Consider the following 23,563-nt stretch of genomic DNA (forward strand, 5'->3'; position numbering starts at 1 on the left):
CTGGTTTAAATCTTTAGAAGATTCTTTATAACAAATAACATTGCATTTTGATAACGCACCCTTCCGTTTTAAGAAGTCATATTAACGTTTCACAATCATACCTGTTATGACTGGCTTTTAACATAATGGACATCGACCGTATAATACTAGATGTGATACATAAGGCGTATTTTGATTCGTTGTGCATGCATATTTATGATGCGTTCATTCGATTAGTTTGAAATATAAAACATTGCATGTATTATTACAGGTTTGTTGAGAAAGATAACTTAGCCACTGACGATATACTTCCGAGTGATATTGACAGAGTTCGGGTCCATTATGAAATGTTGTCATCCGTAGTCAAAGTCCATCTAGAGAATACCGAGGAGGAAAATAATATATTTCCTGCTTTGAAGTTCATGTACACACGAGATCCATATGAGCGATTGTGGTCTTCTTATTTGGATAAATATTACCTACCAGATTTTTGGAACATGGCCACAAAAATTGCCAAATCGTTACGACCTAATTCAACGTCAATAAAATGCGGAAATGACGTCACATTTGCAGAACTGCTAGAATACATTGTCAACAACAGACATTTTACTGACAGCGAAAGACGTGTGAATGAACATTTTCAGCCGACGGTGTTTAGTTGCAACCCTTGCAAATATCCATTTGACATTATCGGTAAAGCAGAAACCTTTGCAAAGGACGAGGGTTTGATTCTCGCTAGTGCACGGTTGCTGGGTGAGGTTAGTGAAGGAAAACAATCCGACCGAATATTGACAGAAGTTAATTCTTTAGTTGACTATAACCTTGATTTCAAAGATTGGCTTGGTATAGACATGCCAGACGAATGTTTCAGCTTTATCGACGTCAGCAGACGGCTGTGGAAAGTATTTCAGTTAAACGGCTACATCGGAGATGAAGTTCACTTTCCGGAAAAGCAGTTTGAACATTTAAAAGATAAAGCTTCATACAAAAACGAATTGAAATTCATCATTTTTGAACTACGCAAGAAGGCGGGCATGGAGATGCTTAATAAGTGGAAGCAACAAAAACAGAGATCTATGCATGAGGCATATAAAACACTGCCTGCTTCTTTGCTCGAAAAGTTTACTACAATGTTTTCCTATGACTTTGACTTATTCCAGTACGAAAGACACCCTAACTGGCTCCGAAAATAACATGTTAAATATAGTCTGTTTGTCATTTATGAAGCACCTAGTTAATCAAATGTTTATTTTGTATTGTTTATCTAAATAAATACTGTTTAAACCAATATTGAATCTAAAATATAAACATGGGTCTTTAAGGTTATAATTATATTGTATGGGGTTACCCTAAATTCGCACTAGTATAATGTACTTGACATGAATATATATGGTCACCAGCTTTAACAATATGCTCAGTTTCAACTTGGTGTGAGCTCTGCGAACTAGTTCAGTTTGGCTCTCAGGTGACCGACTCAACCCTGATTTTAACTAGACAATTATGTAGTCTGCACCAATTCTATCGAAGAATTGAAACAAAAGCTTGTACGTTTTATTGTTTTATTATACTAGTATAAGCGGAACAACATTCGATTGAGTATAATTATTCATACAGTGATAATATCCATTTAATTAATAATGTGTATTACGATCGCTAAAACTACTTCGCTGATGCTAACGGTCCGTAAATACCGTGAAATTTACGCGATTTTAATACCGTCTGACATGGCCAATCTAAGCGAGATAACACACACAACTCACCCTACTTGTTCATTATTGTTATCTACCTTTGGTTATCTTAAATACATATATACTCTGTTAATGTAATATAAAAATTGAGCGTTTATAAAAATGATTTATACAAGTCTATTTTAATTATATCCTTACTCAGTATTTATTTTATCCTCTCACTTGAATACAAATCGGTCCAATAACAAGGTGCCCTATAAAATAGTTTACCACTTGATGTTTTATCTACAGTCAGTTGGTCATGTGACCGCGAAAATGGATTTTAGTTCATAAAGTCCCATCACTCTGCATAATAATGACACAAGCAAAAAAAATGGACAGAAAATCTACATGTGCATTTACCCCACCCACAAATGCTGAAAACTTTGCAGCATTCAACGATAGCAAATACCATTTATGTGGTAAATGACAAAATCTCACAACAGAAATGTATGATATTTTATGTCTTGAATTGATATTGACGCATTTAAATGCAATTAGTTTAACTATAAACGTATTGAATAAAATTGAAAAGTTTTGATAACTATTTTGGGCACATCTAAATATAGGTACCTAGTGTGCCGAAGTCAACAGGGTAATCGTCTCCCTTTTTGAAAAAAGGTTAATTTTAAGGTAAATTATCGTATTTTGATAAACAAAGTAACAAGATAAATAGAATACTAGATAAGTACCATGGATGAAGAAATTTTATTTGGCTCGGCTACGGCATTTATCGGGTTCGCTTACGAATATTTTAAAATTTCATACAATCTTTATCATTCACGATTGTATGAAATTTTAAATAATTTGATATGTAAAAATTAACGACCCAAAGTGGATTATTTGTTTTATTATGTGTATCATAGTGTACTAGAACACATTTTTCATGATTCTAAGTCCAAGAAAATACTCTAGGGACCAAATCGCTCGAATCAGGTAGCTCGATTGGCCAAAAATGCAGTCCAAATACCAAGTAACTGTGATATAAGTTATGTCAATATGCAATGAGAAACGAAGGTATATTGTGTCCAATTCACACATTTATACCATCATTCAAATAGCAAAAAGGATAAAAAATAAATTATCATATAATGAATAATAAACCGTGGTAAACACACGAATTTCAAGCCCTTACAGACAAACACCCAATTTATTTTACAATAAGTGAGAAATATAATAATGAATATAACATAGGTATATCATGACAGTATACCCTCGCTTTGATGTTAATTTCGATGTCATAACCAGTTTATATTCGGTGACATAATAAGTGCTTCCAGTGGCGATCTTATTAATATTAATCCATGATCACTTTTATTTCAAAAAGAGATATATCAGTGATAATTGTCCAGTTTAGTAGTATCAGAGTCCTCCATGATCGATAATGAATGGTCTCAAAGTATGGGTTAAAATTTGAAGCTCGCTCCAATCTAGCAAAAATACTAAAGTCATTTCTTAATTTCAGTTCATTTTTCTACTTAACCGTATGGTATGATTCAAGATTACTTATCTTTCACTCTTTTCAAAGTATATAATATTGTGCATTATGTTGATAAATATCATTGCTTACTATCCTACGGAACGATATACTAAAATAACGTATCTATGAAGGAATGAGGGAATGCGCCTTTAAAAAAGTAAATCATGTAACATTTTAAATCATTCCATGCGTTTTTTGGTAAAATAAGTTGAGATTGAGATTGGAAATTGGCTCAAGTATTTTTGTATATTTTTGTAATATTGAGGGCTGTAGGATGCTATTTTTGTAAAACACAGGGTCAAGGTCAACGTCATTGACCATATTTAAAACAAATCCATGTTCACGCTGTAACTTTATTATAAAGAAACAAAAGGCGTTACAAGAGTTCAACGCCAAGCTCTCGAAATGAACTTCTTCTACGCCTCACGTTTCTCCAGGAAAGCGTGCAGTTTGGTACCTTCATATGCCACGCATCATAGTAAACTGCCATACAAACCTTTATAAATATTACAACGACCGTAAGTTTGCGCGATGTTAGGGAATCCCAATGAATTGTTCCTGAGAGACATACCAGTTTGGTTTAAAAAGTTCGGTTGGATAGATTACCATCCTCATAAGAGATCAATCTGTTTGTCTCAAGTTTTATTTCTGTAATGAACCGTTGAAATTACCTCTAATGACCACATCCCTATGCAGCGTTCAGTCTTCGCAAATGTTAACGACCTTTCTACATTAAGGCCATTTAAAAATGTATTGTAAGTCGAGGAGAATACTTGAAATGGCATTAGAATCGGAGAGTTAATTGTTGTATATACCTATTGATGGTATTACGATAGCAATGCAATTCCTCAAATTGCATTTAAATGGCAAAACTTATTGGTATAATTGTTTTATCTATCATATATTATGCATACTGTCAATGCAATCTTGTTCAACGTGTTCAAAGAAATATACTATCATATCTTAAGTGAGTTTAAAAACGCATCATCAATAAGTAAAAGCTTAGAATAAACAATGAAAAATAGGAGCTTTAAGAACGTGCGCCTCAATGTTCGGTCTTAGATTCGGGCTTTTCTTTGAGAGGGATGGACACGTGTCTTTGGGTTTGGTCTTTGACCTACCTGATTTGTCCGACAACAGTTTTTGGTATAACGACCAGGAAAGCAAAACATGAAGTGATCAATGTAGCCGACCTCAGCGATAAGTGTATACCGGAGTGTGCCATACAGTTGCTCGATTACAACTTTATTGGTACTCGAATACAGAGCGACTCGCAACATGGATCCGTTTGTATATGTGAGGGATTCAGGGACGTATACACAACAACACATGCACTTTTGGTGAAAACGAAAGGGAAAATTGTGTTCCAACCACCGGTAAATATCGGACTTAATATATTTCTTTAATGATTTAAAACTGCACTCTCACAAATATATCGTTTTGACAACTTTTTTTTATTCTTTGAATGAGTCAATTCTTGCATAGATGTCTGGAAAGAAGGAATATAAGATTGTTGACAAAAGATAGCAATTGATCACATTTTAGTTCCAAAATCAATGGGGTTTTTTCATCAAAAGGCGATACTAACGGTTTAAGAAAAATAAACTTTTAGACAGTTTTACCTATCATTTGAGACTCGTTCTATTGTGAATGATATAATATGACTGAATTGAAGGCATTGATGCCCAAATAGCCAATCCAAAGACAACTTTTAAAAGTGTCAAAATTGACAATCTGTGAGAGTGCAGCTTGAAAGGCTTGTGTACTGTATTTAAAGTAAACATTTTGTATTCACCAAACTACCTTACAACTTCAATCATTAGTGATAAAGTTTAAATGCTTTTTCAATTCATTTTTAAAAAAAGAATCAGGACGATAGCTTCCTTCATGTACATGTGTATTGACTACGCATCTGTTTAGACATTCATACACTGTATTTGTAAGTTCATGTTTTTATTGCAACATATTTAAGGAGCACCATATAAGTTTTAATGCATTTCAATGTTTGACTCATTAAAGAATTGAAACGGGGGCATTCATACGACCTTGAATGCCCCGCTCAAAATGGCAATTCCGTAAAGCGCGTTAGTAATGATATCGTTACGCAGAAAATATTTTTGTTATTGTTTCTTGTATTTTTATATTTATTTTATCTTTAAACAATTAAAAGGCAATCTGTTTCACATCTTTCATTTAATGACAGCTCATGTCTATTTTTTTAAAGAATTTACTTATACTCGAAAAGTCATTGCGTGAAAAGGTAAGTAAAACATTTATTGTATTTTGACATTTTGCGTTACCTAATTAAAATTCAAGACAGTCCAACTGTTATTCTTTTGTGATTTTACTATATAAATTTTAAAGTTTACCTTCACTCCAGCTGTATAGCTGTATTCCGGTCACACTCGAGTTTCACGACGATGAGTAAACTTACACCAACAACCACGCGTTTTGCCAAAAAAACAACAAACAAACGCGTCGCCGACCTTTTTAGCGAGGCAGCCACAAATACTTTTCCCGCCAAACGTAAAAGCTCTTATAATAATAATAATAGCAATAATAATACGGCTAAGACTAACAAACCATGGTTCGGGCCTCAGTGTAGGAACAAACGAGTTGTTTACAACCGAGCAAAAAGGCAATATAATATTGATAAATCGAAGAATAATAGAATGTTACTCAACCGTAAAAGTAAAGATTATAAACGTACGATGAAGTTCTATATTGGGCGATACAAATTTAATAAGGCCAATACCTTAAGGAATATGCAGAAATCCCAGCCAAAAACATACTGGTCTTACCTTAAAAACATTGAAAAGAAAGTTAATGGCGAAACGCCTAGTATTGAGGATTTTCAAGACTTTTTCAAAAATCTTAACACCACCAACGGTGCCGAAAACCCAGATATCATAACTATTAATATTGATAATGACGAAGAGACACTAACTTCACCTTTAACTTCCTTAGAAATCAAAAATATGATCAATAAATGCAATAATGGCAAAGTTTCTAGTCCATCTGATAATATATGTAACGAATATATAAAGTCAACTAAACAAATACTTTTACCTATATATGTACAATTCTTTAATTGCATTCTTAATACCGGATTTTTTCCGAAATCATGGGCAGAAGGTTACATTATACCAATTTACAAACAAAAGGGATTAACAAAATCTCCTGAAAACTATCGTCCGATAACAATTTTAAGTTGCTAAGGAAAATTATTTACAGCTGTGCTTAACGAACGGTTAACTAAATTTTCGGATAAGTACAGACTTATTTCTGAAAATCAAGCAGGTTTCCGGAAAAATCATTCCACCTCGGGCCATATTTTTACCTTACACTTTTTAACAGAATTATTAAGATAACAGAAACAAAAGCTATTTGTTGGGTACGTCGATTTTAAACGTTGTTTTGACTCCATCCCTAGAATTGAATTATTCCAAAAATTAATTTCAATGGGCATAGACGGCAAGATTCTTAGAATTGTGCGAAATATGTACTCAAACATCAAATCTTGCGTTCAACTAAATGGAAATAGCTCCGCAACCTTTTCTTGTAACATAGGCTTACGCCAAGGAGAAAATCTTTCTCCTTTACTTTTCTCCTATTATTTAAATGTTTTGTACGAATTTCTGGAAACTAGGAATAATGATGGAGTAACGATTAAGTATTTAGTAGAAGATTTAACGAACTATTTAAAAATTATTGTCCTTTTGTACGCCGATGATACAATTATACTGGCCAGATCACAAAACGATTTTCAGAAATGCCTTAGTGATTTTAACGAATATTGTCAGCATTGGAAGCTCGAGGCCAACATAAACAAAACAAAGGTCATGATATTTGGGGCGAACAGAAGATCGTGGAGACATTATAGATTTACACTGAACAGCGAAGAGCTAGAAATGGTTGATAACTATAAGTATTTAGGAATGGTATTTAGCCCAACTGGGAAATTTAATAAAGCCAAAAAATATTTAGCCCAACAAGCAAAAAAGGCTCTTCATTTCCTATACAGAAGAATTAATAAACTTGACTTACCAATTGATCTTCAACTTAAACTATTTAATCATAATATTGTTCCTATATTAACTTACTCTTGTGAACTCCTAGGATTTGAGAATACTGAAATTTATGAAAAAAATCATCTAGATTTTTTAAGGAAAATAACAAATTCAAGGAAAAGTACACCTGCATATATGTTATATGGCGAGCTTGGCAGAGAACCGCTTAAAATTACAATTCAAAATAGAATGATTGCTTATTGGAGCAAACTAGTACTATTCGAGGACTTATATGCATCAATTGTTTACCCCTCGATGGGACAAAGTAACCTAAATTGTAAATGGCTTAATTATATAAAGTTTATTTTTGACTCCACTGGTAATTCAAATTTGTTCGAAAATCAAATAAACTTAAATGTTAAGTTCACAAGTTATAGTATAACGAAAATATTAAAAGACCAGTACTTACAATTTTGGCACAAAAAATGAGATCGTCCAATAAAGGAATATTTTATAATAGCTTTAAGCAAACGATTACCCAAGAGAAGTATTTAACTATCATTCCACTAAATCATGCTTTAAATTTATACAAACTTAGATCATGTAATTTTAAATTTCCAGTTGAAACTTTAGCATGGCAAGGAATAGAATACGCGCACAAGCAGTGTCCGCTCTGTCAGTCAGACATTGACGACAGCTACCATTACATATTAACGTGCACAATTTTCCAGGATCAAAGAAATAGCTTCATTTCACGATATTATTGGCAGCATCCAAATATGATAAAATATAGCGAGCTCCTAAGTACAAGTAATAAAAAAAAACTCTCGTTAATCTGTCAAAGTTCGCCAGATATCTGATGAATCACGTGAAATTTTAACAATTATTAATTACTCGACTTCTTCTTACCTCCAGGCTTATATTCCAAATCACCCAGCGATCATTATCTCTACAAAGTCCATTATTCATAACTAGTTAAATCTAAATAATCTCATATTAAATTTGTAGCAAGTCCAACACCACTTACACCATTCATAAATTTCTGCACGTGCTTTTTGTACCGTTAGCCAACGAAACGAGGCGAATTTCCATTCATAAAATATCCCGAATTTAAGGGACTTGTTTTTACTACAGATCTGTAAGTATACATGCCAAATTTTAAGCTGTACAACTTTGTATTACATTGATTTCCTTTATCATGCCTGTTAGCGATTTGTCACTGTACCCGATGGTAAAATTGCCTCAATTGTTATTTTCCGTCATGTTGTTTACCCAATTGCCTGTATATGTTATTACATGTCTGTTGTAACGATATGTTACCGTGACAAAATAAAAAGTGAATGTGTGTGTGTGTGTGTGTCAACGCGGGAAATTGCGGCGATATATTCCGCGGTAGCCAACTCGGTGGTGTGCGTTATCGCCGCGTTCTTCTCAGCTAACGCGTACGACCTCCGAAAATACGCACGCGGCGTGTCGCCGCGATATGCAAGCACATTTGTATTTCAGCAGGTAAAGGTGGAACAAGATAGATGTAGCGTCTTAATACTTTCACAGTTGCAACGCATATTTTTAAGGGATCAAACTACGTTTTGAGTTCGAACCAAGATTGTTAGATAACGAATCGAGTTTGTATGGGTATAATAAAGCTGACTATAATAATATGTGTAGGACGGAAACAAAGAAAACACCTTCAGAAAACTGACAGCCACCTTAATTATCGTTAATTTACACTTCGCATCGCAGCGTATCGCGGTAGGGCAACGCGGTGGAACGCGGTGAAAGAACGCGGTGGACATTATGCTTCACTCAACGCATGTAGTTAAAATTAGATCAAGAGATAAACGTCCGCAGTAAGGACAAATCGCGGCAATGTGCGAAATGTGCAAAAATAGCATGGTTGGTTTCCAGGATCAAAGAAAAAGCTTCATTTCACGATATTATTGGCAGCATCCAAATATGATAAAGTATAGCGAGCTCCTAAGTACAAGTAATAAAATAGTTCTCGTTAATCTGTCAAAGTTCGCAAGATATTTAATGAATCACGTGAAATTTTAACAATTATTAATTACTCTAATTCTTCTTACCTCCAGACTTAAATTCCAAATCACGCAGCGATCATTATCTCAACAAGGTCCACTATTCATAACTAGATAAATCTAAATAATCTCATATTAAATTTGTAGCCAAGTCCAAGACCACTAACACTATTTATAAATTTCTGCACGTGCTTTTTGTACTGTTAGCCAATGAAACTAGGCGAATTTCCATTCATAAAATATCCCGAGGCAAGTTTAAGGGACTTGTTTTTACTACAGATAAGTTTGCAGATCAACAAGTAGTATACATGCAAACTTCATAAGCTGTACAACTTTGTATTACATTGATTTCCTTTATCATGCCTGTTAGCGATTTGTCACTGTACCCGATGGTAAAATTGCCTCAATTGTTATTTTCCGTCATGTTGTTTACCCAATTGCCTGTATATGTCCATGTCTGTTGTAACGATACGTTACCGTGACAAAATAAAAAGTGAATGTGTGTGTGTGTGTGCGTGCGTGCGTGCGTGCGTGCGTGTGTGATAGTACAATCAAATTAAATATAGTTTTTGAGAGTAAGCAAAGCCGGAAAAAAGCAAACAATTCGTGTGCTGCCAATTCGTTTTTCCATCATTTCTACTCATTTGCTTGAATAAACAATAAGTCTATCCGAATTTTTATCAGACAAAAATGTAAAGAAATACAAATATGCCACGTTGTATGTATCCTTGTCAGCACTGAATAAAAAACGCAGCTCGTCTTCACTGGTCGCGCTTGCCTTCCTTTCAAATTTAAAAATTATACTGTTTGAACGGGTCAATACATTGTGATTGCATAATTCATACTGCACTGTGTCCATTTCGATTTAAAAGCGAAAATTAAATACATGTGATCGTTCCACAGGCAATTGCCGCAAAACCGATAATCGCCGAGTCATAAAGATAATCGTGGAATCCTTATACAAATGTGTTACTCTATATTCTAACATATTTATTACTTGTCTCTGTACACACTAGTTTTATCATTACGTTTCAAATTGCAGTGTGAAATGCGCATGCATGTACCGTTTGCATAATAAGTAGGTCGCCGAAATCACTACGCCGGTGATTCGTCGGGGGCATTCATGCGAACATGGTCGTCACTATTTTTAAACAACTTACTATAAAAAACGGTAGGGTCGGCACCTTTTTCGTAGGTAGGATCGGGATACCCCAACCAAATGTAGTTTTTGCCTAACCTATAATTGGCCTCTTTAAAACAATTAATTGCACTAAAGTCTACATTACCTTATTTTAACTTCCATCTACGACTTTTAACTTTTAATTTTTCACCAGGAAATTGCAGACCTAAATTCAACAGTTATACTAAAGGCTCCATCGGCATATCTGTCCTCACATGATATTAACATTACAGTGGAGGTCATGAGCAGCAACCCATTCAACCACGGGTAAATTTTATCTTGCTTGGTTTAAATACATTTCAAGTATTCTGTCTTTATTCTTTTTCAAACTTTATTTTTAAATCAACGTTATTTCCTGGGATTTCAGCAACAGTTTATCTCAATAGAGTCTGCTCCCTTGGCAAAACATATATGCAGTACAAGTATCATCTTAAAAGGCAAATAAAACTGTGTTAAATGTATGTGTTATCTGCGGTAGAGTTCATTACACTTTTGATGTACGAGCACCGCATAGATGCCGTGTACAAATTATTTCATTTAGAAAAATGTATGCCAAAGAAATTTGAAGGATTTCGTAAAATGTACAACGACTTTGAATAAAGACTTTAACACATGTTTTTGTCCGAATGATATATAAGTAATGTTATCAAATATATATATATATATATATATTATATATTTATATATATATTGCTATAGGAATCATTAATTATATTTGTTTGGAAACATTGTAAATAAAGGTCCTTGACATGTTCATGTTTTCTACTTGTTGTGCTTGTAAGACTATAGAAGAATGATGTTGGTACAACCGAACCCCTTTGGCTCGAGCTAGCTTGGCTCGAATTCCTTGTTGACTCAAGCTAAATGTAAGGAACTGATTGCTTTATACTGAAGGAAAATCTTCCCGCTTTGCTCGTACTTCCTGGCCTCGAGGAGTTTTCGCCGGTCCATGTGAGTTCGAGCCAACGTGGTTTCGACTGTACTTTTATGCATTATTCTTGCTTTATTTCAGATTCAACATAGAACAAATCTGCGAGGTTAATATCACGTATTTTACCAATCTAACGTTCGGCTTGTTAAACGGCACTGTGCTCCACGATAATACGTTTCCGGTATCCGACGGCCATGGTGTAAAACAAACAATATCTATTTCCAGAGACACAAACTCGAATGTAAGTGAACAAAACTGAGGTAATCAATGCCTGTTAATGATACTTAGTGGAAAACGATTGACACAGATCATACTGTATTTGATATAATGATACAGTAGGTCACACTATATCGAATATAATTGACATATGTTTAAAAAAGGTCACACTATGTGGGATATGATTGACATAGGTCACACTATGTGGAATATGATTGACATAGGTTTCACTATGTGGATTATGATTAACATAGGTCACACTGTGTACGATATGATTGACATAGGTCACAGTGCTTGGAATATGAATGACATTGGTCACACTGTGTGGAACATGATTGACATATGTCACACTGTGTGGAATATAATTGACATAGGTCACACTTTGTGGAATATGATTGACATTGGTCACACTATGTGGAATATGATTGACATAGGTCACACTATGTGGAATATGATTGACATAGGTCACACTATGTGGTAAATATTTGACATAGGTCCCACTATGTGGGATATAATTGACATAGGTCACACTATGTTGGATATGATTGACATAGGTCACACTATGTGGGATATGATTGACATGTGTTCACACTATGTGGGATATGATTGACATAGGTCACACTATGTTGGATATGATTGACATAGGTCACACTGTGTTGGATATGATTGACATAGGTCACACTATGTGGGATATGATTGACATATGTCACACTTTGTGGAATATGATTGTCATATGTTACACTGCTTGGAATATGAATGACATTGGTCACACTGTGTGGAACATGATTGACATATGTCACACTGTGTGGAATATAATTGACATAGGTCACACTTTGTGGAATATGATTGACATTGGTCACACTATGTGGAATATGACTGACATAGGTCACACTGCGTGGAATATAATTGACATAGGTCACACTATGTGGGATATGATTGACATAGGTCACACTATATGGAATATAATTGACATAGGTCACACTGCGTGGGATATGATTGTCATATGTCACACTTTGTGGAATATGATTGGCATAGGTCTCATCGTATTGGATACGATTGACATAGGTCACACGATGTGGAATATTTTTACATATATTAAGCTATTAGTTTACACAAATAGTTACGTTGTTCGAACTGTTTACAGATAGAATAGAAAGGTCCATTGACACTTGGATTACGATATTAGAGAAACAAAATAAAAGTGTGAATATAAGTATGAAAAATCCCGAGGTCCAAAAGATGCTTTATTAAAAAGAAATATATAGGAATCAACAACAAATTTTACTCGACAACTTTATACTAATGAGGTAGATAGTTGGACGGAGCATTGCTTTTGCAAACACTATCTGAGCCATTGTCGGACATTTTTTAGCTTTTCGACCGGGAAATATCTGGAGAAACAATGAATTATTTTTTAAAAAAGTCACCTGAAGAAAGTTAAGCTATTGTTTTTATAACAAATGTGATGCAAGCATTTTCGAAGCAAAAATAATCAATTTTATTTAGTGAAAAATCGCCGATTTAATCGGTTTATACTAAATGTCTTATTACCTCCCTTTTTCCAGTTGAAGATAATTTATCTTTTCAGTTGAACTATATTATGAGAATAACCGTGTAAGAATAATTGTTTTTTTTTCGAAATAGTATTTAAATCGATACCTTCTTTGTTATAAAATAGAAATCATTAGTATATAAAGCAACATAGTTTTTTTAATGCCGTTAGAAAGTCACATGACATGCAAATTTCGTGATGGCATTCTGCACGCTAAATTATATGATACGGTCTGATTTGTGGCTTTTTTGTTATAACGATAAATGCATTTATTTATCAAAGAGGAAGTTAACAAATGTAAAAAAATGTTTAGAGAAGACATTTGAATAAATATACAAAAAAGAAAGCTACATGACTAAAACATACTGGAACTTTTACTGTATTGTATGGGAGTTCATGTGTGTGTGCGTGCGTGCGTGCGTGCGTGCGTGCGTGCGTGCGCGTGCGTGTATGTGTGCGCGTGCACATGAGCGCGTGTGTGTGTGTGTGTCTTGACAAATGTCTTTGTGGTGCATATGTTCACAAAAACAGTATCTTCAGTTTATCATGCATCGACCACAGCCGATATTCTCAAATGTTATTTTCATTTTTGTATATTTTAAGAGTAATGCTAATTGCAATACTTTTACTCGTATAACCACCGTTTAATTTATCATTGCCTTTACAGATGTTCGTTGCTGGAATTAAAGTGACCGACGACCTAGAGAGAGTGTGTGGATCAGACTTTGTGGTACTTTCTGTTCAGCAAAACTACGATCTTGAAGTTCTTGTTCATAGTCTCAGTTTTGAAAATTTTGAGGAATGGTAAAATTGAAATTATAAGATCTAAGAACGCCGAAGCTTTCACCTTTATGTCACCGTCACGACTTTGGCTACAATTTCGCACGATAAAAAAGGTGGTGATTGCGGATCCGGATGAATTGGAATAAAGCCATTACCAATGTTACGTTGACCAATTTCTTAATTTTAGCATTTGTTTTCAATTTTTTACTTGTCTGTGTTACATTGTTTAACGACATATTATCTTGAACGTGTTCGATAAACAGTCATTTCACATTTTTCACTCTGGAAATGGCCATTTGACTTTGAACTCTCACTTGAGCATTTCTCCTCCAATCTTTACCAAATTTAGTAGCAATGTTTTAAGACGAACACCAGGGACCCGCGAAAATACTTAAAGCCTCGGAAATTTTTGCTCAAACTCGCTTGGCTCGAATTCCTTGTTAGCTCGAACTAAATGTAAAGGACCGAATTCTTTTTGCTGAAGGTAAGCCTTCCCGCTTGGCTCAATTTTTTCGAGGCTCGAGGTAAATTCGCCGGGCCCTGCGAATTCGAGCCTATGGGTTTCGGCTGTACCTGAGTCCAATTTATAATTTTAGAGTTAATACTGAAATACACATGCACAGTTTGTGATCTAGAAAACTATGCAGGAGATATCTTTATAAACAAAATGCATAGGAGAATGTGTTTTTAAAATAGTAATACATGAGAAATTTTGAGTAATTTTATGTTGATTATGTTATTAAATGAGTTGAACTTGAGAATGGGAAATGAATGAGTATTTTCGTGATATTGAGGCCAGGTGTGTTTTAAAGTGGATGTATTACAACCCGGCATTATTTCATATGATGTGTATTATAAATATTTGGTGAAATTCGTAAACAGTATAATCATACTGTCAGAAAACATTCTTTTGTTCGTGGTATATAGTTTTTATAAGAAGCGTGCGTTAGTTTGTGCGTGTGTGTGTGCGTGCGTGCGTGTTTGCGTGCGTGCATGCATACGTGCGTGCGTGCATGCGTTCGTTCGTGTGTGTGTGCGTGTGTGTGTGTTGTAATTGTTGTATCATTATATGCATATATAAACGCTTGTGATATACCTGTTTATGTTTCAAACAAATATCTATTTTAACTTCCTTTAAACTAGTAGATATGCATGAGTTTATTAAGTGTTATTCATTTTTCATTATTATTCTACTATTCCTAACAGCAATAACGTGACAAATTTATTAAACTAATTCTAAAAATAATGACTTGATACATTAATTCTACTATTGTTTACACTAATGACTTTATTTATTATTCCAATATTGCATACAATACTGAGGTGATTTAATTATTCTACTATTGCTTACACTAATGACTTTATTTATTATTCCAATATTGCATACAATACTGAGGTGATTTAATTATTCTACTATTGCTTACACTAATGACTTTATTTATTATTCCAAGATTGCTTACACTACTAAGTTAGTTTAATTGTTCTAATATTGCTAACACTTGTGACTTAATTCATTTATTTTGCTATTGATGACACATTTTTAAATCGTTCAAGTAAATGTTTTTCAAGCTAGTAACCACATTCAGATCTCTCAGCAATTTCGTTGTTGTTCTTGTCGTTGTTGTTGTTATTATTAGTATTATTGTAGCTTATGAATATTGTTGTATTCTATTGTTTCTATGGCATCATAAATAAGGCCTTATCATAAGATGAAGATTGTTTCGATACTTAAGCATTGGTATAATCCAACGTAAGACTTGATCCTTTACTAAAATATAAAGAATGAATAATCCATTATTAAGTAATTTGACAAAAACTCAAACTGGTTGTTATCACTCATGTTTATATCGTGTTTATTTGCATAGACTCATTTCAAGCTGAACTCTCACTGATTGACCGTTTTAACAACTTTTTTTGTCTATACAATGAAAGAGCCATATTCTGCGAAAATGTCTGGAAACCGGTGATATAAGACTTCTGGTAAAAGCTCATATTGTTGTCATAATAATTACGCTCGAAAAGTAACATTGTATGGCTAAAAGCGTACTATCGCCTTATGAACAATGAAAAATCGGCATTTTTCTAAACAATTGAGATTTGTTTTATTGAAAGGTATCTTATATTATTGAGTTGAAGACATTGATGCCCAAATCAGCTGATTCTAAGTTCAAAAATGAAAAAGTCGTCAACTCGGACAATCTGTAACAGTGCAGCTTAAAAGGCCAAAGTCATCACATTGTTGCATTATGTAATTGAACCTTTTTAAGTCATACTACATAGCAAAAATGAGTGTTTTGTTTCAAAGAATTGGACGAAATTGTAACACCGTCTGGTACGGACAAACTTAGAACTATGCGGTTTTGATCACTCAAAAACTTAATGTTGTTGTTGTTGTTGATATTTCTGTATATTAAATTGCTATGACATGATTTTTTTTCTTATTCTAGTGATTAATTTGCCAATTGTTCAGAACTTTGTTAAACAGTTTTTTTGTAACTTTTAAATGCGAAATATTGTATGATGTGTTCATATATTTCATTCAACAGCTTAAACAGTTGTCTAACTTTTCGTAAGACTTATTGCAGATCTCATGTGTGTCCGTTTGTTTTTCAACGTAAAACACGTTTCATAAGCTAACAATAATGAGTTCAAAACTTTAAAGTGGCACTTTGATTTAAAACATGTATAGCAAACAAAACTTTTGAGTGATAAACCTTTAACTATTTACTGAATAATGCATTTATGGAAAAATTCTAATTACTGATAACAAGATTGTAACCATGTATTTAATAACTGAAAACGCACGGATATTAAATGACTGGTGGGACCTTAAATATTCTCTCTGATTAACTTTCGTCTCATAAGGTAGAGATACCTGCTGCACTTTCTTTCAGACAAACACTGTATCCTTCATAAGAACCATCGTTTCGATATGAATTAATCCCTTTCGGTAAATTAAAACACTTGTATTAATTGTGGTACATCTTATCAGGGATTATGAGTGCATCTTTAACAGCATTCTGAACAACTGATCCAATCCAATGTTCGACTTGGCCCTTTAGGAGACAAGGAAGATTGAATAATCCATAACAGTCGAACCCCGTTGGCTCGAACTCTTTTGGCTTGAATTCCTTGTTTGCTTGAAATCGTTTGGCTTAAATTCCTCGTTGGCTCGAATTCTTTTGGCTTGAATTCCTTGTTTGCTTGAAATCGTTTGGCTTGGATTCCTCGTTGGCTCGAACTCTTTTGGCTTGAATTCCTTGTTTGCTTGAAATCGTTTGGCTTGGATTCCTCGTTGGCTCGAACTCATTTGGCTTGAATTCCTTGTTTGCTTGAAATCGTTTGGCTTGAATTCCTCGTTGGCTCGAACTCTTTTGGCTTGAATTCCTTGTTTGCTTGAAATCGTTTGGCTTGAATTCCTCGTTGGCTCGAACTCTTTTGGCTTGAATTCCTTGTTTGCTTGAAATCGTTTGGCTTGAATTCCTCGTCGGCTCGAACTCATTTGGCTTGAATTCCTTGTTTGCTTGAAATCGTTTGGCTTGGATTCCTCGTTGGCTCGAACTCATTTGGCTTGAATTCCTTGTTTGCTTGAAATCGTTTGGCTTGGATTCCTCGTTGGCTCGAACTCTTTTGGCTTGAATTCCTTGTTTGCTTGAAATCGTTTGGCTTGAATTCCTCGTCGGCTCGAACACATTTGGCTTGAATTCCTTGTTTGCTTGAAATCGTTTGGCTTGGATTCCTCGTTGGCTCGAACTCATTTGGCTTGAATTCCTTGTTTGCTTGAAATCGTTTGGCTTGGATTCCTCGTTGGCTCGAACTCTTTTGGCTTGAATTCCTTGTTTGCTTGAAATCGTTTGGCTTGGATTCCTCGTTGGCTCGAACTCATTTGGCTTGAATTCCTTGTTTGCTTGAAATCGTTTGGCTTGGATTCCTCGTTGGCTCGAACTCTTTTGGCTTGAATTCCTTGTTTGCTTGAAATCGTTTGGCTTGGATTCCTCGTTGGCTCGAACTCATTTGGCTTGAATTCCTTGTTTGCTTGAAATCGTTTGGCTTGGATTCCTCGTTGGCTCGAACTCTTTTGGCTTGAATTCCTTGTTTGCTTGAAATCGTTTGGCTTGAATTCCTCGTTGGCTCGAACTCATTTGGCTTGAATTCCTTGTTTGCTTGAAATCGTTTGGCTTGGATTCCTCGTTGGCTCGAACTCATTTGGCTTGAATTCCTTGTTTGCTTGAAATCGTTTGGCTTGGATTCCTCGTTGGCTCGAACTCTTTTGGCTTGAATTCCTTGTTTGCTTGAAATCGTTTGGCTTGGATTCCTCGTTGGCTCGAACTCATTTGGCTTGAATTCCTTGTTTGCTTGAAATCGTTTGGCTTGGATTCCTCGTTGGCTCGAACTCTTTTGGCTTGAATTCCTTGTTTGCTTGAAATCGTTTGGCTTGGATTCCTCGTTGGCTCGAATTCTTTTGGCTTGAATTCCTTGTTTGCTTGAAATCGTTTGGCTTGGATTCCTCGTTGGCTCGAATTCTTTTGGCTTGAATTCCTTGTTTGCTTGAAATCGTTTGGCTTGGATTCCTCGTTGGCTCGAACTCATTTGGCTTGAATTCCTTGTTTGCTTGAAATCGTTTGGCTTGGATTCCTCGTTGGCTCGAACTCTTTTGGCTTGAATTCCTTGTTTGCTTGAAATCGTTTGGCTTGAATTCCTCGTCGGCTCGAACTCATTTGGCTTGAATTCCTTGTTTGCTTGAAATCGTTTGGCTTGGATTCCTCGTTGGCTCGAACTCATTTGGCTTGAATTCCTTGTTTGCTTGAAATCGTTTGGCTTGGATTCCTCGTTGGCTCGAACTCTTTTGGCTTGAATTCCTTGTTTGCTTGAAATCGTTTGGCTTGAATTCCTCGTTGGCTCGAACTCATTTGGCTTGAATTCCTTGTTTGCTTGAAATCGTTTGGCTTGGATTCCTCGTTGGCTCGAACTCATTTGGCTTGAATTCCTTGTTTGCTTGAAATCGTTTGGCTTGGATTCCTCGTTGGCTCGAACTCTTTTGGCTTGAATTCCTTGTTTGCTTGAAATCGTTTGGCTTGGATTCCTCGTTGGCTCGAACTCATTTGGCTTGAATTCCTTGTTTGCTTGAAATCGTTTGGCTTGAATTCCTCGTTGGCTCGAACTCATTTGGCTTGAATTCCTTGTTTGCTTGAAATCGTTTGGCTTGAATTCCTCGTTGGCTCGAACTCTTTTGGCTTGAATTCCTTGTTTGCTTGAAATCGTTTGGCTTGAATTCCTCGTTGGCTCGAACTCATTTGGTTTGAATTCCTTGTTTGCTTGAAATCGTTTGGCTTGGATTCCTCGTTGGCTCGAATTCTTTTGGCTTGAATTCCTCGTTGGCTCGAGCTTTATGTAACTGACCCGTTTCTTTTAACTGAAGGTAAGCATTTCTGCTTGGCTCGAATTTTCCTAGGCTCGAGGTAATTTTGTCGGACCATGGGAGTTAGAGCCAACGGGGTTCGACGGTATTAAGTACATTGAGGAACACCAAAACACTGGTTTCATTCACTCATGTTTTTATCATGTTTATTCGCACGTATTCGTTTCAGTGCCCTAATCATCACTTCGTTGCAATTTGTCATTTAGCCATTTCAATGCATTCGGAACACCTCGGTTCTTTTCCATCGAAAAAACCTGATGTATGCCAGTACATCAGAAAAGGTTGTTCGTAAAATTTAATGTTATTACTTAAATGTAGTGTGGTGACATGTATTTTGTATTGCTTTGTTTAAATTTATTGCCAGTGAAGTGTATTATTGCATAAATAATTTAGATTCCCAAGAGTAAAGTCGTAAAGAATATTTTCTCAATTCATATTTCAATGCGTTCAATTTGCAGCGAAATTAAATGGAAAGTTTTCAGACATTGTAAACCGTCCATATACATCCGCGGTATTTTTCGATGGAAAATGGCCGAGGCGTTCCGAATGATTAAAATGTTTTTGAGCAAAATTGTGTGTATTCTTTTAATAAATAGAAATGTTACGGACACACTGAGTATGCTGCAGTATTGATCACTTGCAGCTTACTATAAGGAGAATATAATGATAATTTACGTCAATGGCTTATATCACGTCGATCCAGTATTAGGACTAGTAGTAAGAGCTGCTCCGGGGAGTGTCGGGGTTGGCGATAGTAACATCTTCATGACTTATATAACGTCGATCCATTAATAGGACTAGTAGTAAGAGCTGCTCCGTGGAGTGTCGGGCTGGGCGATAGTAACATCTTCATGACTTATAAAACGTCGATCCAGTAATAGGACTAGTAGTAAGAGCTGCTCCGGGGAGTGTCGGGGTGGGCGATAGTAACATCTTCATGACTTATATAACGTCGATCGAGTAATAGGACTAGTAGTAAGAGCTGCTCCGGGGAGTGTCGGGGTGGGCGATAGTAACATCTTCATGACTAATATCACGTCGATCAGTAATAGGACTAGTTGTAAGAGCTGATCCGGGGAGTGTCGGGGTGGGCGATAGTAACATCTTCATGACTTATATCACGTCGATCAGTAAAAAGACTAGTAATAAGAGCTGTTCCGGGGAGTGTCGGGGCGGGCGATAGTAACATCTTCATGACTTATATCACGTCGATCAGTAATAGGACTAGTAGTAAGAGCTGATCCGGGGAGTGTCGGGGTGGGCGATAGTAACATCTTCATGACTTATATCACGTCGATCAGTAATAGGACTAGTAGTAAGAGCTTCTCCGGGAAGTGTCGGGGTGGGCGATAGTAACATCTTCATGACTTATATCACGTCGATCCAGTAATAGGACTAGTAGTAAGAGCTGCTCAGGGGAGTGTCGGGGTGGGCGATAGTAACATCTTCATGACTTATTTAACGTCGATCAGTAATAAGACTAGTAGTAAGAGCTGCTCCGGGAAGTGTCGGGGCGGGCGATAGTAACATCTTTATGACTTATATAACGTCGATCCAGTAATAAGACTAGTAGTAAGAGCTGCTCCGGAGAGTGTCGGGGCGGGCGATAGTAACATCTTCATGACTTATAAAACGTCGATCCAGTAATAGGACTAGTAGTAAGAGCTGATCCGGGGAGTGTCGGGGTGGGCGATAGTAACATCTTTATGACTTATAAAACGTCGATCCAGTAATAGGAGTAGTAGTAAGAGCTGCTCCGGGGAGTGTCGGGGCGGGCGATAGTAACATCTTCATGACTTACATAACGTCGATCCAGTAATAGGACTAGTAGTAAGAGCTGCTCCGGGGAGTGTCGGGGCGGGCGATAGTAACATCTTTATTACTTATAAAACGTCGATCCAGTAATAGGACTAGTAGTAAGAGCTGCTCCGGGGAGTGTCGGGGTGGGCGATAGTAACATCTTCATGACTTATAAAACGTCGATCCAGTAATAGGACTAGTAGTAAGAGCTGCTCCGGGGAGTGTCGGGGCGGGCGATAGTAACATCTTCATGACTTACATAACGTCGATCCAGTAATAGGACTAGTAGTAAGAGCTGCTCCGGGGAGTGTCGGGGTGGGCGATAGTAACATCTTCATGGCTTATATCACGTCGATCCAGTAATAGGAGTAGTAGTAAGAGCTGCTCCGGGGAGTGTCGGGGCGGGCGATAATAACATCTTCATGACTTATATAACGTCGATCAGTAAAAAGACTAGTAGTAAGAGCTTCTCCGGGGAGTGTCGGGGCGGGCGAAAGTAACATCTTCATGACTTACATAACGTCGATCAGTAATAAGACTAGTAGTAAGAGCTGCTCCGGGGAGTGTCGGGTTGGGCGATAGTGACATCTTCATGAACTACATTCAAATAAAGTTAACACACACTTTTGTATTCATGTTCTACACAAGCTATGACATAAACATTCGTTTTGACGTTGGCCTTCTCGTATCTAGTGTGTTTTGTTATTTCCTAACCAGTGTGTGAAGTTGTCGTAACAGCAGGATAGCCTTACAGCAGAACATGTTCCGAGCAGAGCAAATTGTTTTCGGACCGGACAAGTGTTTATTCCAGGGCGGTTGTTTCCTTGAATAACCGATTGGTTTCTCCACAAACCTTAAATTGATTAGTCACCGGGTGTCGTACCGCAACACCCGAATTCTAGCGGTTTATGGTACTCACTAGAGTGGAAAGAAGCGCACAGCTGGTGCCGAGCTCAGTACGATACCCGAATTCCGGCACTTTCGGTACTCACTGGAATGAAACTACTCGCAAAGTTGGTGCCGAGATAAGTACGAAACCCGAATTCTGGCAGTTTCTGGTACTCACTAGAGTGGAAATACTTGCAAAGGTGATGCCGATATGAGTACAAAAACCGAATTCCGGCAGTTTCTGGTACTCATTGGAATGAAAAGACTCGCAAAGTTGGTGCCGAGATGAGTACGAAACTCTCACAGTTCGTTCCGAGATGAGTACGAAACCCGAATTCCAGCAATTTCTGGTACGCACTAGAATGAAAAGACTCGCAAAGTTGGTGCCGAGATGAGTACGAAACTCTCACAATTCGTTCCGAGATAAGTACGAAACCCGAATTCCAGCAATTTCTGGTACGCACTAGAATGAAAAGACTCGCAAAGTTGGTGCCGAGATGAGTACGAAACTCTCACAATTCGTTCCGAGATAAGTACGAAACCCGAATTCCAGCAATTTCTGGTACGCACTAGAATGAAAAGACTCGCAAAGTTGGTGCCGAGATGAGTACGAAACCCGAATTCCGGCACGTTCTTGTATTTATTAGGGTGAATTAGGCGGAGAACAAGCTAGCAGTTGTCATTCAGGGCACGTACATCCACCTAGGAAGACTCGCTAACCCTTTTGAAGTACTTTTCATACTTGGACGTGGAATGCATGAACAGGACTTTAGTCTCAGTCTTGTACTCACTAGAGTCAGGTCGGCGGAGAATAACATACCAGGTGTCATAGAAAAATCGTACACCAGCATGGAAAAACTCTTTAACCCGTTTGAGCCACTTCAAACATGGCCAATAATTTTACAAAACCCGAACACTGGCTACATCGGGTATTAATTTCAGTGAAGTAAGCTGTGTCTTAGAGAACACGTACACCTCCAACCATATATATCAAGGTTTATTTCCACATCCAATAAGCCATGCGGCGTATATCCAACTATGTATTTGCAAACATAGTCACTGGTCGAAAACGAAAGAGTGTCTAGGACTTTTAACATGATGACATTCAAATGAATATACAAATAATTATACAGTCACCACGCAAAGAAATATTCTTTATTCAAATTATACTCGTGCATAGTTGGACGTATACAAGACCCGAATTCAGGCTGTTGTGTCTGGTACTTTCTATTTAGATATATATACGTGAAGTACCACCTCTCAAATATCATAGAGGAAACGCCAGCCTTACATTATAGGTCACTTCCTCTTCCCTCTAGGGCCAAATCTAGTACTGTTATTTTGTTATCAGGAAACCTTTCTTTGAGAGTAAGATCTAAACAATAAAGATGTTTGAACCCGAAGCCTTTTAGGAGTACCAATCAATACAATTAAGTTATAAAGTGTAACGCACTATAGTGAATAAAGATATGTGCATAATTATAAATGCAACATCTGCTTAAAAATAGTAAAATATAACTTTAAATCAATTATTTCTTTGACTCCTCTCATGTATTAAGAAA

The 23,563-nt window shown here is 36.4% G+C and overlaps 2 protein-coding genes across 2 annotated transcripts; one reads left to right on the forward strand and one right to left on the reverse strand.

Annotated features, from left to right (window-relative positions):
* The first annotated feature begins 476 nt into the window (after positions 1 to 476).
* Positions 477 to 1,172, forward strand: LOC128223345 (uncharacterized). Its single transcript, XM_052932624.1, has one exon. The coding sequence runs from the start codon at positions 477 to 479 to the stop codon at positions 1,170 to 1,172; it is 696 nt and encodes a 231-aa protein (XP_052788584.1).
* A 16,604-nt stretch (positions 1,173 to 17,776) lies between these two features.
* Positions 17,777 to 19,060, reverse strand: LOC128223346 (uncharacterized). Its single transcript, XM_052932625.1, has one exon. It carries the CDS (start codon positions 19,058 to 19,060, stop codon positions 17,777 to 17,779), a length of 1,284 nt encoding a protein of 427 aa, XP_052788585.1.
* Positions 19,061 to 23,563: the final 4,503 nt, after the last annotated feature.

This window comes from Mya arenaria, chromosome 17 (assembly GCF_026914265.1).
Source record: "Mya arenaria isolate MELC-2E11 chromosome 17, ASM2691426v1".
NCBI lineage: Eukaryota > Metazoa > Mollusca > Bivalvia > Myida > Myidae > Mya > Mya arenaria.